Source organism: Akebia trifoliata, chromosome 6 (assembly GCF_017979445.1).
Source record: "Akebia trifoliata isolate Shusen 1 chromosome 6, ASM1797944v1, whole genome shotgun sequence".
In the NCBI taxonomy this organism is placed as follows: domain Eukaryota; kingdom Viridiplantae; phylum Streptophyta; class Magnoliopsida; order Ranunculales; family Lardizabalaceae; genus Akebia; species Akebia trifoliata.
The window spans coordinates 13,879,062-13,894,492 of NC_141380.1; the positions used below are offsets into that span (position 1 = coordinate 13,879,062).

At 36.7% G+C, this 15,431-nt stretch overlaps 1 protein-coding gene across 4 annotated transcripts in view; it reads right to left on the reverse strand.

Moving 5' to 3' along the window:
• Positions 1 to 700: 700 nt before the first annotated feature.
• The window catches only part of LOC147400288 (glutathione S-transferase T3-like), a 28,241-nt gene continuing 13,510 nt past the window's right edge, over positions 701 to 15,431 (reverse strand). For 3 of the 4 annotated variants that reach the window (XM_086445930.1, XM_086445927.1, XM_086445928.1), the window contains exons 4-6: positions 9,430 to 9,825; positions 9,029 to 9,342; positions 886 to 1,026 (exon numbers count right to left, since the gene is read on the reverse strand). In XM_086445930.1, the coding sequence (XP_086302056.1) occupies positions 9,046 to 9,342; positions 9,430 to 9,825 (693 nt within the window). In that variant the 3' untranslated portion in view covers positions 886 to 1,026; positions 9,029 to 9,045. Of the gene's footprint in view, positions 1,027 to 9,028; positions 9,343 to 9,429; positions 9,826 to 15,431 lie in introns of all 4 variants that reach the window. The other variant, XM_086445929.1, reaches the window with a different exon arrangement.

A 15,431-nucleotide genomic window follows, 5' to 3' on the forward strand; every position in this document is an offset into this window, starting at 1 on the left:
TTTTCCAGTCCCAAACCTAGATAAAAGAGAGGTTATGCTTGCATCAAGTTGGAAACACTAGTGTAAAAAATTTGCAATCTCCTAACATGAGTCCGTCATGTAGTCTATAGTATATACCAAGCCGGTTTCTTGGGGAGGGTTGCACGCTTTAGTAAAGATTCTCAAACAGATTAGACAATTAAGTGCGAGTAAAGAAGTTAGTCTACAATTGCAAGATTCATCTAAGCCGCTTCAAATAGAATTTAAAGTCAGCGGAAACAATGAAAATTAACTACACAATGCTTATTTTAAATATGAAAAGAAAGACCAAGTTAGGTGTAGATTTGGAGAAAATAATAAAATGGGTAATTAATATGCAAAAGACTATAAAGTTATTCCAAAAGAGAATTTAACACCATCATATAGACCAGTGATTTTAGACAATTATCTCCACTGATACAAAGGAAAAGAGGGAGAAAATAAAAGATACCAAAGAATGTATTCAAATGGTTTGAAAAAAAAAAGTCATTTCAATGTATCAAAATGAATCTATTAGAAAGTATTCACAACACATCAGAATGCTGCATATTTTGAAGTTTTTTTTTTTATAACGTAAACTATGATTATAAATCTGTAATTCATAACCCACAAAAAGAACAATGATAACTCAAGCAAAACAGATTCTAAAGTTACAAATTATTTCAGAAAGAGAACTGAAAAATAACTCAAGAACAAACTCAAGATATATTCTTTGAAACAAATTACATCTGTCCTGGAAACAGAATCCAAAAGTAAACAGAATGAGAGAGAATCTACTAAGCTACTAGATTCTTCGTTTTTCTGTTATTTGATTGATGACAGAATGAGATTACAATATTACATTGATGAAGTAACAAAAAGGATTAACTTGGGAAGATTTTCCAGAGCCAAGGTGAACAGTCCACCAATCACAAACATTGAAATGAAAGCAAGAAATATCCTCCCAAAATATAGAACATTGCAGGACGGTTTTGTAGATCTTTCAGCATCATGTATACCATATGGTCTCTGTAAGGATTAAAGAAAATAAAACACGTCTAATTAACAAAATTTAGTCACAATTTGACACAGTTAAACATACAACTGTTCTAGAAGAGCAAATTATGTCAACAACTGTCAGTTTTGATTCATAAACACTAACTCAAGAAACCACATTGAATTTGTGTATGAGAAGCTTGAGAACCCAAATTATGCAGAAGATTATCCCATGGTAAAAATACACATACCAACAAAATTTTCTTCTTTCTCAAGCTAAAAAGTACACACACACACACACACACACACACACACACAATAGGGCATGGAAGATCAAGGAGTGACTCAGTTCATTGGATGATCTTCTTACATTAAGGCTATGTTTGGATTGAGAGAAGTGGAGAGAAGAGAAACTCAATTTCTCTCCACCATGTTTGGATTGATAGGAGAGAACTTGAGACAACTTTGGAATTATATAATATCTTAAAGAGATCTAAGGGGCAGAGTTGGAAGTATAAAATATATTAAAAGTGGTTCTCTCCATTCCTCTCCTCTTCTCTCCACTTTTGAAGAGAAAGAAAACTCACTTTTTTTTTCTCTCCAATTCTGTTCTATCATCTCCCCACTTAACAATCCAAACAAGAGAAATGGAGAGAAGCTTATTTATTTTCTCTTCATTTCTCTCAATCCAAACACAGCGTAAGAGTTTACACTTACCATTAAATAACTGGTTTCAAGCAATTCTCCTACTCTATTTCCAATTAGGTTACAACTAAATCTTTTGACATCAGAATTCCGTTTTGTAGTTACTAAACAAAGGAAAGTGACTGAGGAATCCCAATTAAGCTAAAAGGAAAATTTTGTAAGATGGCAATAAGATCTCCAATAATGTTGTATAAAGCTGAACATTGGGCAATCAAACACCTATATGCCTTGAATGAGCATAACAAAGATAAGGATGCCAAGATGGAAGGGTTACGAAAGATGCGTCTCTAGAAAAACAACGGCTCACTTCCAAGAGTGATAAACTAAGCAAATGTGTAAAAAAAAGGCTGATTACAGTCTCAATTATAAGTAATGTCAAGTTGAAGGTTCAAAATAATAAAAACATGAATTAATAGAGGACATATGTGAATACATTACAATTATTAATAGAGGACATGGCTTCAGACAAAATTGAAAGGAGAATCAAGATTCATTCCGCCAATTCTAAATTTTTGAGATAAGGCTTTGATGATAAGTTACTGAATAAAGATTTTCTCTTACCTCAATTCAGTTAATGCTTGCACAAGCATTTCAAGTATGATTGTATATAATTAGGACTCTTTAGTTTTATGGTTCACAATTCTTTCACTTCTGTTTCTAAGCACCTTAAAGAGGTTAAAGGCTCCTCACAAATCCACTTTCCCCAAGTATAAAGTCTAAGGGGAAAACTTAAAAAGGTTATCCATAATGGATAGGCTATGTGTTATTGATAGTCATTTGGATATTCAAAGGGGCATGCACTCCAACCATGCTATCCAAAATGACATCCATTAATATTTTATTATTTTTTTAATTTAACCAAAATTAAAACAAAACCCAAATCAATTAGCAGGTTGGAAACCTGGTTCTCTGAAATTCAAAAATCAAATGTCAAAATCTCTCTCACCAAAATTCAAAATTGAAATTTAATTTCAAATCTCACTCTCCAAAATTTAGAATCCATCAATCAATATGATCATTTCCTTTCTCATTTTCACCCAGCCCTACTACATCTTCTCTATACTTAACAACATTTTCTTTTTTAAAAGCATTTTGACGACTCTTTATCCTAATATTGTAGGAGATATCCTCAAGTTTTTGAGGATGACTCTGATGACAACTTCGACATGACAACAATATGGAAAACGAGCAATTGTCTAGCTAGAGACGAACGATGCATCGTTGTAATTCCATTCCCGGCCACATAACCATTCATCGCAGTGAAGTTCAAGGCAATGAAAAAATCTATCGCGATTATTTCACTAAAGATCCTAACCATCTATTTCGAAGGAGTCGTTATCTTTTTTTCCCGAATTCAAAATGCGGTGAAAACTAACGACCCATACTTTTTATAATGAAGTAATACTGTTGAATAACTATTTTTATTTAGTATTTTATGTCTTTTGTCCTTTTTTGTCTTTTCCACTTATTGGACTTTGTAATCTCTTCAAAGCCTAATTAGGGTTTTGTAATTAATCAAGAAGTTAGATTTCTCTCAATTCAATTTGGTGTCAGAGCCTACCCCTATCAACCCCTTCTACCTCCATCAACCCCTTCTTTCTTGCTACAAACTCTATCGTCCCTCTCCTTGCTTACATCCATCTTCAACACCTCTAGTCTTTAAATTTAAACATCACCCCTACGGGAGTTTTTTATCACACCATGCAATAGAATACATTGCAGCCTAAGGCAACAACAAAGTTGCTATTTTTTTGTGGTTGTTAAGTCAAACGATGGCCATTGAACCACCCTCAAAGACCTGCGGGCAACAGCCCATTGTCTGTTTGACACCTACGTGACCTACGACAACAACAGATGTGCTGTTTGGGACCACAACAACAGCAGAGGTGTTGTTTGGGGCCTGCGATCACTGCAAACTCATTGTTTGGAGGTTGCGATCACTACAAACCCTTTGCTTGGAGGTTGCGATCACTGCAGACTCACTTTTAGTGGTTGCAATCACAATAGCTTGCTGTTTGAGGGTTGTGACAACAACAAATATGTTGTTTGGAGACTGTGATCACACCAGCCTTGCTGTCTAAGGATTACAACAACCGTAGAACAACTTCTTATTTGACCTCCCTTCAAACCAAAGCACATAGATTTTTTTCATGGCCTCCAAGACGTCTTCTTCCTCAATCACCGGTAATAATGGATGGATCGCGAAGTCTTCCCTCTCATTGGACCGACTTTCCAAGCATCCAAATTACCACCATGAAATTAAATGGTCCTAATTACCTTTGGGCCCGATCGGTTGAAATGTTTATTGGTGGGAAAGGAAAGATCAATTACGTCACAGGGACGAACAAACAACCAGCACCGACTGACACTACTTATCCCCAATGGTTTGCTAATGACTCTATGATCCGTTATTGGCTAATTACATTTATGCAACCACACATTAAAACTGGTTTCGTGTTCTCCAAGACCACAAAACATATATGAGATTCTGCAAAGAGTATCTACTCGCAACGTCAAAACAATATCCGGATTTGTAACTTCGAGTGTGAGATTTCCCGCCTTTCGCAAGGTGACTCTTCAATCACCATCTATATATCACAACTACGTGCTCGATGGGAAAAGTAAACCTTATACTCCTCGTACTATGCTTGGAAGGATTCTGTTGATAAGGCATTATGTGCGTCAATTCTGAATCGAGTTTTTCAATTTTAGTCGACCTTCGGGATGAGTTTTAAGTATGCGAGAGTTCATTTATTGGGTATGGATCCCTTTCCGTCCCTACAGACTGCGTATTCTTATGTCTTAACTGATGAGAGTCGTCCTACAGCTATCCTACCCCACTCTTCAGGAGACCACTCTATTATGCTTGTTTGCATACCTTCTCCACAACCTTCCAGCAAATCTCTACCTCCACGTTAGTGACATAAATGTGATCATTGTGGAAGGTTGGGTCAAGTAAAGGCCCATTGCTATGCATTTCCTAGTCATCCTAATCAGCAACGTCAATTGTCTAACCGATCCTCAACTCATGTTGTCTCTCAATCGACTACTGATCAGGCACTTCCCTTCTCTTGCTACCTCCTCATCGGAGTCAATATCTATATCCCAGGCTGAGCTTAACAAGTTCAAGAAATTCTTCAATCATATGGAGACTTTATCTAAGTCGGTCTCTATTTTCGCTCACTCAGGTACCTTTGCATCTACACACAGTGTTTCTACCACTTCCTCACCATGGATCATTGATTCTGGTGCATCAAGTAACATGACTAGTACGTCCTTCTTGTTCAAAACCTATATTGTTTGCTCTAGTCATCACAAGGTTCGCCTTGCTGATGGTTCTTTATCTTCTATTGCTGGTCAAGGTCATTTTTCTATTATACCTTTATCCTTAATTAATACACTGCATGTTCCTCAACTTACTACTAATCTTATTTCTATTAGTAGCATTATTAAATATTTGAATTACAGTGTAATATTTTATCCCTCTCATTGTGTCTTTCAAAATTTGGAGTCGAATAGGACGATTGGCACTGGACATGAAGTGATTGGCTTATAACTCTTGGATACACTTGCTTTACCTACCACTCATTCTGTTTCTCGACTAAGTAGTAGTAGTCAGTCTAATAAGGCACTTGTAATGCGTTGACACTTACGCTTAGCCATATTTCCTTTAGATATTTGAAACACATGATCCCTGTTTTATTTAATAATAACAATTTACTTGATTTTTCGTGTGAAACTTGTCAATTAGCTAAACATGTACGTTTGCAATACCTATTAGTATGAATACTATTGCACCTGTTATGTTTAACCTAATTTACTCTGATGTGTGAGGTCCTTCCCCCGTCACATCCACTTTCAGTTTTCGCTATTTTGTCTTGTTCATCGATGACCTCGTACCACTTGGGTCTATCTTATGGAACACAAGAATGAAGTATATGGGATCTTCAAGCAATTTCTTGCTATGATTCATACCCAGTTTGGTCGTACCGTCAAGACTTTCTGTTATAATCATGGTACTGAGTACACTTATAGTGAGGTATTGAAGATTTGTTTAGAGTCTGGCATTGAGCATCAAATGTCCAATGTTAAGACTCCAGCAAAATGGTAAATCAAAAAAGAAAAATCGCCATATTCTAGAATTAGCCTGTGCCCTCTCTATTGGCATGAATGTGCCACAATCCTATTGGGCCGATGCAGTTCTTACTGCTATTTACATTATTAATCAGACCCTCTCCTGGGTTCTTCAGTTTGCCACACTCTTCTCTTAGCTCCATCTGGATCGTCCTTTGTTTCCACTTCCTCCGCGCTTGTTTGGGTGCGTCTGCTTTGGTCAAATTCTTGACCAAACTCATATTAAATTTGACCCAAAGACCGTAAAATATATCTTTTGGGTTATTTTCCTATCCTAAAAAGGATACCGCTATTATCATCCTCCTTCTCGAAGGCGCTTCATTTCTCGGGATGTTTCTTTTTTTAGCATACCCCATACTACAATGGGTCAGTTGCATTCAATTCGAGTGGTTTCCTCTAGATTCCCTTATGATGATCCCTTTTCCTTGTTATTCCCTCTTCCCATGCATGTTCCTCCTTCACCTCCTGTCAACTCGTCACTTCCTTCATTACAGATCTACTATCGACAACCACGAGCATCACTTTTATGCCAAACCAGCTTGCTTCTTTGCCTCTAGCTCCGCCTCTTACTATCCTTTGTGATGATTGTCCTATCGTCACTCGCAAGGGTAAGCGCACTTGTACTTATCCCATTTCTAATTATATATATGATTTTGTTCTCTCACCCTCCTATCGGAGTTTTCTTGCTTCTATTTCCGTTGCTTCTCATCCTAATACTGTTGCAGATACTACTGTCCATCCTAAGTGGCAAACAGTTATGATTGATGAGTTGAATGCTCTTGAAGAAACTCAAACTTGGGAACTTGTTCCTCTTCCGCCTGGGAGGAAGGCTGTGGGATGACGCCAGGTTTTCACCCTTAAGCATAATCCTGGTGGTTCTATTGCTTGTTATAAAGCACGTCTGGTGGCAAAGGGTTATGCTCAGATTGATGGGATTGATTGTCAGTATACATTTACTCCAGTTGCCAAGATGACCACCATTCGAGTTTTTTTTTTCTATTGTCGTTATCAAAGGGTGACCTCTCTTTCAATTAGATGTCAAAAATGCATTTCTCAATGGTGATCTTGAAGAAGAAGTCTATATGGTCTAACCTCCTGGTTTTCTCACACCTGTTTTTCCTGCACATGTCTGCCGTCTTTGCCGTTCTCTCTGTGGACTAAGACGTCTCCTCGCGCATGGTCTAAGCGTTTTACTAGGGTAATGCAACAATTTGATTTCCATTAGGGTTCTGCTGATCACACCATTTTCTTGCATCACTCCAAGGGCAAAATTATCGTTCTGATTGTTTCTGTGGATGATATTGTCCTTACTGGAGAAGATAGTGCTGGCATTACCGAGTTAAAATCTTACTTAGGATGTCAATTTAAGATTAAGGACCTTGAACTTCATTATTTTTTCGGTATTAAGGTTACGCAGTCCCATTCTGGTATATTTATCTCTCAACGTAAATATGTCTTTAATTTACTCAGTGACTCCGGTCAACTTTGGTTCTCATCCTGTCGATACTTCTATTGAACAGAATCACAGGTTGGTTGATTCTGAGGGGGAGTGTTTGTCGGATATTAACCAGTATCAGCATCTTGTGGGAAAATTGATCTACTTGTCTCTGGCTCGCCCCGACATTGCCTATGTTGTTAGTATTGTAAGTCAATTTAAGCACTCGCCTCGAACATCTCATCTTACTACTGTCTATCGTATTTTTAGATATCTTAAAGGATGTCCTAGTTGAGGTATTTTGTTTAATAATCATGGTCATCTTCGTACTGAGGCATGGACAGATGCAACTATGCTGGGTCAATGACTGATAGACGGTCCACTTCTAGGTACTGTATTAAAGTTGGTGGCAACTTGGTAACTAGGCGTAGTAAGAAGCAAGATGTGGTTTTCGGTCCAGTACTGAGTCAGATTACAGAGCTATGGCACTTGGAGTGTGTGAATTTTGTGGCTCAAAACCTTACTACCTGACTTGTGTCTTCCCGTGACAGTCCCTTTTTCACTATATTGTGATAATAAATCTATTAACATAGCAGCAAATCCGATTCAGCAAAACAGAACGAAGCATATCGAAGTTTATCGACATTTCATTAGAGAAGATTATTTTCGGGCAGATTTGTATTCCCTTTGTTCCTACATCTCAGCAACTTGTCAATATTCTTATCAAAGGTGTTAGCAAAACTGCCTTTGAAGGTGTCTTGTTCAAGTTGAGCGTTGTTGATATCCATGCACTAACTTGAGGAGGAGTGTTGAATAACTATTTTTATTTAGTATTTTATGTCTTTAATCCTTTTTTACCTTTTTCACTTATTAGACTTTGTAATCTCTTTAAAGCCTAATTAGGGTTTTGTAATTAATCGAGAAATTAAATTTCTCTCAATTCAATTGATACCTTTGGAGTTCTCGATCTGTCATCCCTTCAGAAGATAATAGACGCATTCAGGATGCTTGCTTAAGGAACACCGATAAATTCTATGAACGAGTACGTGCGGATTGGAGAAAGCACTGCCAGAAAAAGTTTGAGAAGGTTTGTGCAGTGTTTGACGACGAGTACATGAAGTCACCAAACACCAATGACATCACTCGATTTCTAGCAGTTGACGGACAACGTGGTTTTCCTACAATGTTGAGGAGTAAAGATTGTGTATATTGAAAGTGGAAGAATTGTCCAACAGTGTGGCAAGAGATGTAAACTAGCCACATCCATAAACTGGCAATAATTCTAAAAAGTGTGACTTCACGAAATCTTTGGATATGGCATGCCTTCTTTAAGCTACCAAGAATGCTTGACAAAATCAACATGCTAGATCAGTCTCATAAATTTGTTTAACTTACATAAGAACATGTCCTTCTAGTCAACTATACGATTATGAAAATGACTATATGATGGGATATTATCTAGCTAATGGTATCTATTTGACATGATCTACGTTTGTAAAAATAATTTCATATCCACAAGACTTGAAGAAAAAACATTATGACGAAGAATTAGAGTCAACAAGGAAAGATGTAAAGCGAGTATTTACGGTACTCCAAACACGTTTTGCAATCGTACGTGGACCAATACGTTTTTGGGATGAAGGAACGCTTGTAGATATTATGAAAACATGCATAACATGATCATTGAGGATGAAGGAGATACAACTATGAGTTTGATGCATTGCATGCAAGTCTGTCTGTATTTGTATCATATTTACGTACCCGTCTATTGGTAAACTTCATTGAAGTTGTGTCTTGAACGCTATCCTTGCCTTTTTTTTATTTTTAATCTTCTTTGAAGCCTTCCTGCCCAATGGCCAATCCAAATTGGCAGAAGGTTCACTCCTATCTTCTAAATTAATTGAATCTGGAGTTGTAGGAGAAGACGAAGTAGGACTCGCGTCACTACAATTTTTTGACTTCTTGACATTGATGGTATCAGTCCATTTTCGCTCATCCCTCAATATTTTCCAACAATGCTCATACTGAAATGGTTTTCCCATAATCGACATGTACATTTTCCTTGTTTCAACAAGCTGAAAAAGCATATAAAATTATAAATATTCAAAAATCAAAAAATAAAATCATTATAAATATACAAATTCCAATAACACGATCATTACCATGTCTTGCTCGGTCTGTCCACTTTGTCGCCTTCCTTCAATTTGTCTGTGGCAAGCAACAAACTTACCACACTTAATATTAATTTCTGACCAACGATGCATAAGAGAGGTTTGAGTACGCTCAGTTCCTCCATTCTCCTTAACATATGCATAAATACGATTCCAAAAAGAGCCGTAGTGGTGTTCATTCCCTGTTATCGCATCTTTACTCATGTTGATCCATCCGGATACAATGAGAAGATCCTCATCTTGGGAGAAGTTTTTAGTTCGTTGTGCTCTTTTCGTTGTGGGTTCAGCTTCCCCAGGGTCTTGGGACGGTAAAGCGGGATTAAAACAGTTTTCGGGCGACTCGTCCGTGAGGAAACTAGTGAAAGGATCACCAAATTGAAAATCCATCTACACAACAAATAAAAAACTAAAATCAAGCCTCAGATCTCATTGCAAATATTGTTGACTTTCATATAACACTAAAAAACATTAAAAATAATAATAATAATTTACCCACATATCAACCTCAAACCTAAAAAACAAGATAAGATTTTAGGAGAAGTTGAAGACAAGCATTGAAGATGAGATCCAAGAGAGTAAAAAAACATGTGCCCTTGAGGTTGAAGGGCTTGAAGACAATGGGTATCTAGTAAAAAAATAAAAAATAAAATTGCAAGGGTATCTATCCAAACTCTAGAGGTTGAAGCAATGTTACTTGATTTGTGGGTTCGAATTCGGGTTCACAGTTCGCTACTCTAAAACAAACCCGATTCGTAGAGGTAGATAGAGATGAGAGTATTTGAAGCTTTAAGTAAAGAGTAGGGTAAAATAGAGATTAAAGATAGTTGATTTTGAGAAGATATAGTCAAACTTTTTTAAATTACAAGTTAAAAAAGGCATTTGGTAATTTCTCATTAGTCTATTAAAAAAGACTAAGGTCAAAGGCGTCTACAGTCAATTTGCATTACGTAAAAGTAAGTTGGAAATACACAGTTAACTAGGTTTGTTACACTTCACAAACCTAGCACGAATTGTACCACGAATTCGTTCGATTTGAACCGGTTCGCTTTATGTCCAACGAATTAGGTAACCTAGGGTTGAAGATGAGGGGACAATTTTTAGTTAATTTTTTGTTAGGGTTTAAGAGAAAACATACATCAAGGGTATATGTAATCAATTTGAAAACAAATAATCTCAAATATTCATCAAAACTCAACAAAACTCTGTATAACGTTGAAGAGAAAGGGAGGGAAAGTTGCGTACTCTACATTTCTCATCTGCAACTTGAACCCACCGATATTCTCTTAAATAATAAAAAATTTCCCTTCTGCTCTAAAGTATGAATCCTTAGTAGATTGGGATTTGAAACCAAAGTTTAGAATTCTCTCCAACAGTCATGAAACTACCCTAACGGTCATGAAGCTACCCCCAATGGTCATGAGGTCTCTCTAGAGAAAAAATGGAGATCACCAAACTCCCTCTCCAAAATGACTATTGAAAACAACACTATCCAAAATGGAGAGGGAAAGGGATATGGATAGTGCGTTGGAGACCTATAAAAGGGGTTTAATTCTCCAAAATAACAGTTGAGGGGACAGAAAATCGGATGGCTAGTCCATTGGAATTGCTCTAACAAAAGAGTTGGTTTGATGGGGCATCCATGTGGGCCCGCACCTATTACACGTCTAATTAGGACTCTTCAATTGAGAATTAAAAGTCCTAGATACTCAAGGTGTTGTAGCTACTTGCATTAGGAGTGCGTAACAACCAACTCAACCTCGATAATAAGAGCTTGAGGACGTGTAAGACACAAAAAATTTCAAATTTCCAAAATATCTCCTTTCTACTACCTTTTCTCTAGGTACAAGTGTTCTCTAGGATTCCCCACACAACGCATGCAACTATTAGAACGAGCTTTTGCTTAGTCGTATTGGTAAAAAACAAGCGAGAGGGGGGACCATGGCGATCTAGCGACCTAGGGCTTTTTTGTTAAAAGAAGATGATGGGTCCCACAAATGCCTAGATTAAGCCACAACCAGAAAAGACTCCATGACTCTTTGGCCAATGAAGTCGAGAATTTGGAACTTCTAGGTGGGGAACACACCTGGGAAAGGGAAGAGGACGAGTTCTAGACAAAGCTAAGCGGAATTCGTGCAGTTGAAAAAAAGCAATATAACGGTGGGGAAGACGCAACGGGCTTTGAGCTTGAAGAGCAGAAGCCTCAAGATAAACAGTCCCAAGAGAACCCCATTAAGAAGAAGGATCAAGGCCTCAAAGACCCTTATGGAAAAAGTTCTACAAGCGTGAGGCCTAAAAAGAACTTGGTAGAGAGCAAGATTCTAGTTGGCCCGTATGGGGGGGAGGGGGGCATTTGAAAAAATTCCTCAAAAAGGCATCGCTAGAGAACATCATGGAGGTAAGGTAAAAGGTGCTTCATAGGCGTAGGAATAGCCAAAGGAGGAGGCTCCAAACCTAGGACTAACCTCTTCACTTCAACAGCTTCAGCTAGAAGCCTTACCAAGATCTCTTTCTTTGAACCAACTTGCAAAGGAGAGGATATCCTCATTGACTGCCTGGATGATCTGGAAGAAGGAATTGCGAAGTTGGATAAATGTTTGTTGGCCACTTCTTCAATGTCAAAGTTCCTTTCATGCTGGTTAAAAATGCAGTCACAACACTTTGAAAGGTGAAAGGATCCTTGGAGGTCTCTTCCAATGATAACAGACTGTTCTTCCAATTTAGGTTGGAGGATGAAATGGTGATATTATGGAGAGAGGTCCCTGGTTTGTAAGACGCACATTACTTCTAGTAAAGCGATGAGACCCCTAGTAGAGTCGAAAAAGAGATAAGTTTCCATTATACCCATTTGGGTTAAATTTTTCAACTTGCCAAAGCACCTGTGGATGCCAATGGGACTTGGATATGTGGCTAGTGGTGTGGGTAAACCACTATACATGAACAATGTTGTTGATGAAGGAAGTAGATTGTCTTTTGCTAGGGTGAGTGTGAAGGTCAATGCTGAGAAGGACCTTTCTAGAGTCCTAAAGGTAAGAATCAGTAAGGATACCCATATTGATGTTAGAGTTGACTATAGGAACCAAAAAAAACCACTTTCCTCGGCATTAGTAATGCTACTAAATCGAGGCATTATGACCCGATACAACCCAAGTCAACCCGAATCAAAATGGATCAGATCAAGCCCAAAACGTACTCACTAGGAGGTTTGGCCTCCTTGGCCGACCCCTCATCCATACTTGCTTCACTAGGTGGTTTGTCCTCCTTGACCAACCCCTCATCCATACATGCTAACTAGATGGTTCGGCCTCCTTAGCCACCCTCTCATCCATACGTGCTCACTAGGTGGTCCGGCCTCCTTGACTAACCCTCATCCATACGTACTCACTAAGATGGTTTGGCCTCCTTGGCTAACCCCTCATCCAAACATGTTTCACTAGGTGGTACAACCATCAAACAAAGGAGAAACTTCCGTTAAACTAAAGAGATACTCTTATGTTAACCTACCCAATTAGCACAAATTACACCTAGTGCCTGAAGGAACCTCGGCTACATAACTTGACTGAGTTAACTGGAAAATTGAGTCGCCACCGACTTAGGTCAATTACACATTTAAGGCCACTCCTCATGAAGGTTACAAAACATCATGGGCATTAACTATCATAAATGTAACACAACATGGGAGAGAGGTTTCAACTAAGTTTACTATCTCTTTCAATGAATCCAATTTATAGATAGAGAGACTTCTCCCACTCAAGCCATGAAGCACAAGCCACACATATTACTCTTATAATATTTCTCTTCTTGCTCAGCAACTTAATTAAGATCTAACTTGATCGTCGAAGGTTCCTTGGCCGATACCAAACTACAACCACAGACTTAGAAGCTTCATTGGAGAAGACCGGAACTTAGAAGCTTCATCAGAGAAAACAACCGGAGTTGTTCATTTATTGTAATAGTATCCCGAGGAGTTAATCATTCTTTGTAACATTGATCTCAAGGGAGATCTGATCATCTATTATAACACATCACGAGGAGAGTGCAATGTCAAAAAAGTTGATCGAGTCAACTATTGTTGACTCAAGTCAAGTCCACCTGGTCAAGCGTTGGTCAACCAATTTTGAGTAAGTCAAACTAACCAAAGTCTATATACTTAGAAGATTCTAATAGAGTTATTTTAGTAAATATCTAGATATTTGTCTTTTTTATTTTTATGGGGTGAAGTTTTGATATCTAACTTTTACATAAAAAACTTTGGGTATCTAAGTAAACTCTTTAACAAAATAAGTTTAAAATCCAACCTATCATCCTTCTCATTAGAAAACTCTGAGATTTGTGTTTCATCATCTTCCCATTCACTAAGAGAAAGGAAGGAATGTAAGAAAAGGAAGATACTGATTTGAGGTAGGCCCTTACATTTTTATAATAGCTTATGTTTTTCATCAAGATCTTTTAAATTAAAGTAGTAAATTAATTGTCAAAATATACATATGTATTTCACTGGATTTTTTTTAATGTCTTATATATGTTTTAGTTGTTAAAAAGAATGTATAGAATTAGATGTGTTACACATATTTAGAATTAGAATTTGCTGATTTTTTTCATATGTATTACATATGTTCTTTTAATTTTTATTTATTAAAGCTTGCTGTTTTTCTGTACTCCACGTATTTTTCTACATACTTTATACATGTTTCATATGTATTTGGTATATACTAAAAAGAAAATTCAGCAACTATACAAGTGGTTTTCACATACAACTTACATATTTTATATATGCTCTAGCAGTTCTAAATACATGTATCGAATGTGTTTTCATTTCTTTATAAACTTGCTGTTTTATTTTTATTTTATATATTTTACATATATATGTATATTCTAACATTTAAAATACATATATAGAATTTTATTTACAAATTTTAACTTGCTGGTTTTTATATGTTGTAATTTTCAAATTAAAAAGTTGGTAAGAAAAATATTTTATTTAAAACAAAATATGAGAACAAGTTCTTAATTGATTACCGTATTTTTCAAATACCCAATTGGTGAAATGCTTCGACTAATTGTTGTGTAAAACACAAAGAAAGAAGATGCTTCAGTCATTAGACTGTATAAGTCATGATAAAAGAGATGCTTCAGCATATGTCGTGTAAGGCACAAAAGAGAGATGTTTCGGCTGATGGTCGTATAAGACACGAAAGAAAAAAAAAAAAAAAGGAAAAAAGAGATGAGGCTTTACATTTAGAGTGGACTGGGTGTTTAAGACACGTGTATGTCTTACTTTCAATACATTTTGAAAAGAAAACAAGTACCTATATGTAGTATTTTAGTGATTTATTAAAGAGATTGTGAAAACCTATAAAGAATCACATGTCGTAACATTTTCGGAATGATGTGTTATTCTAGGATAACAATTGCGTTGTTTGAATTCTTATATATTATGAGATGCATAAGAACACATCACAATAGGAATCCGAAAATTTCCTTTATATCTTTAATAGAAAACAAGATGCAGGTAGTTGTATAATTAATAGAGATTATTGAGCATCACATGCACACCAGATTGGCATAGATGAAAATGGCTTGTTAATGATTATTAATAGTCTAGAGTAGTCAAGAAAAAATGACTTACTTGATTTGGCCCGTTTCTTAAGGCATTAGTCAACAACCAACCTAAGTCGAAAAACAGTTACCCCAATGTGGTAGAGGCTGGCTATAGAATCAAGAACTAACGGTGGGGTTCCACACTGGTGAAGTATTGGAGTAATCGTATCTTGACTAAGATGTTCACATCAGTCGTGATCCTCAACTCTCTATTATAATATACTATTATTTGATGTTATATTATGAATAGTTATTTTTCAGATTTTTAATTGTGTTTCAATTTCCTATTAGGTTTTATGATATTTCGGTATTCAATTATTTTAATTATGTGTTGAATATCAAACATGCATGATTTACGAATTCCTAGAATATTTAAACTGCATGTAAAATGCTAT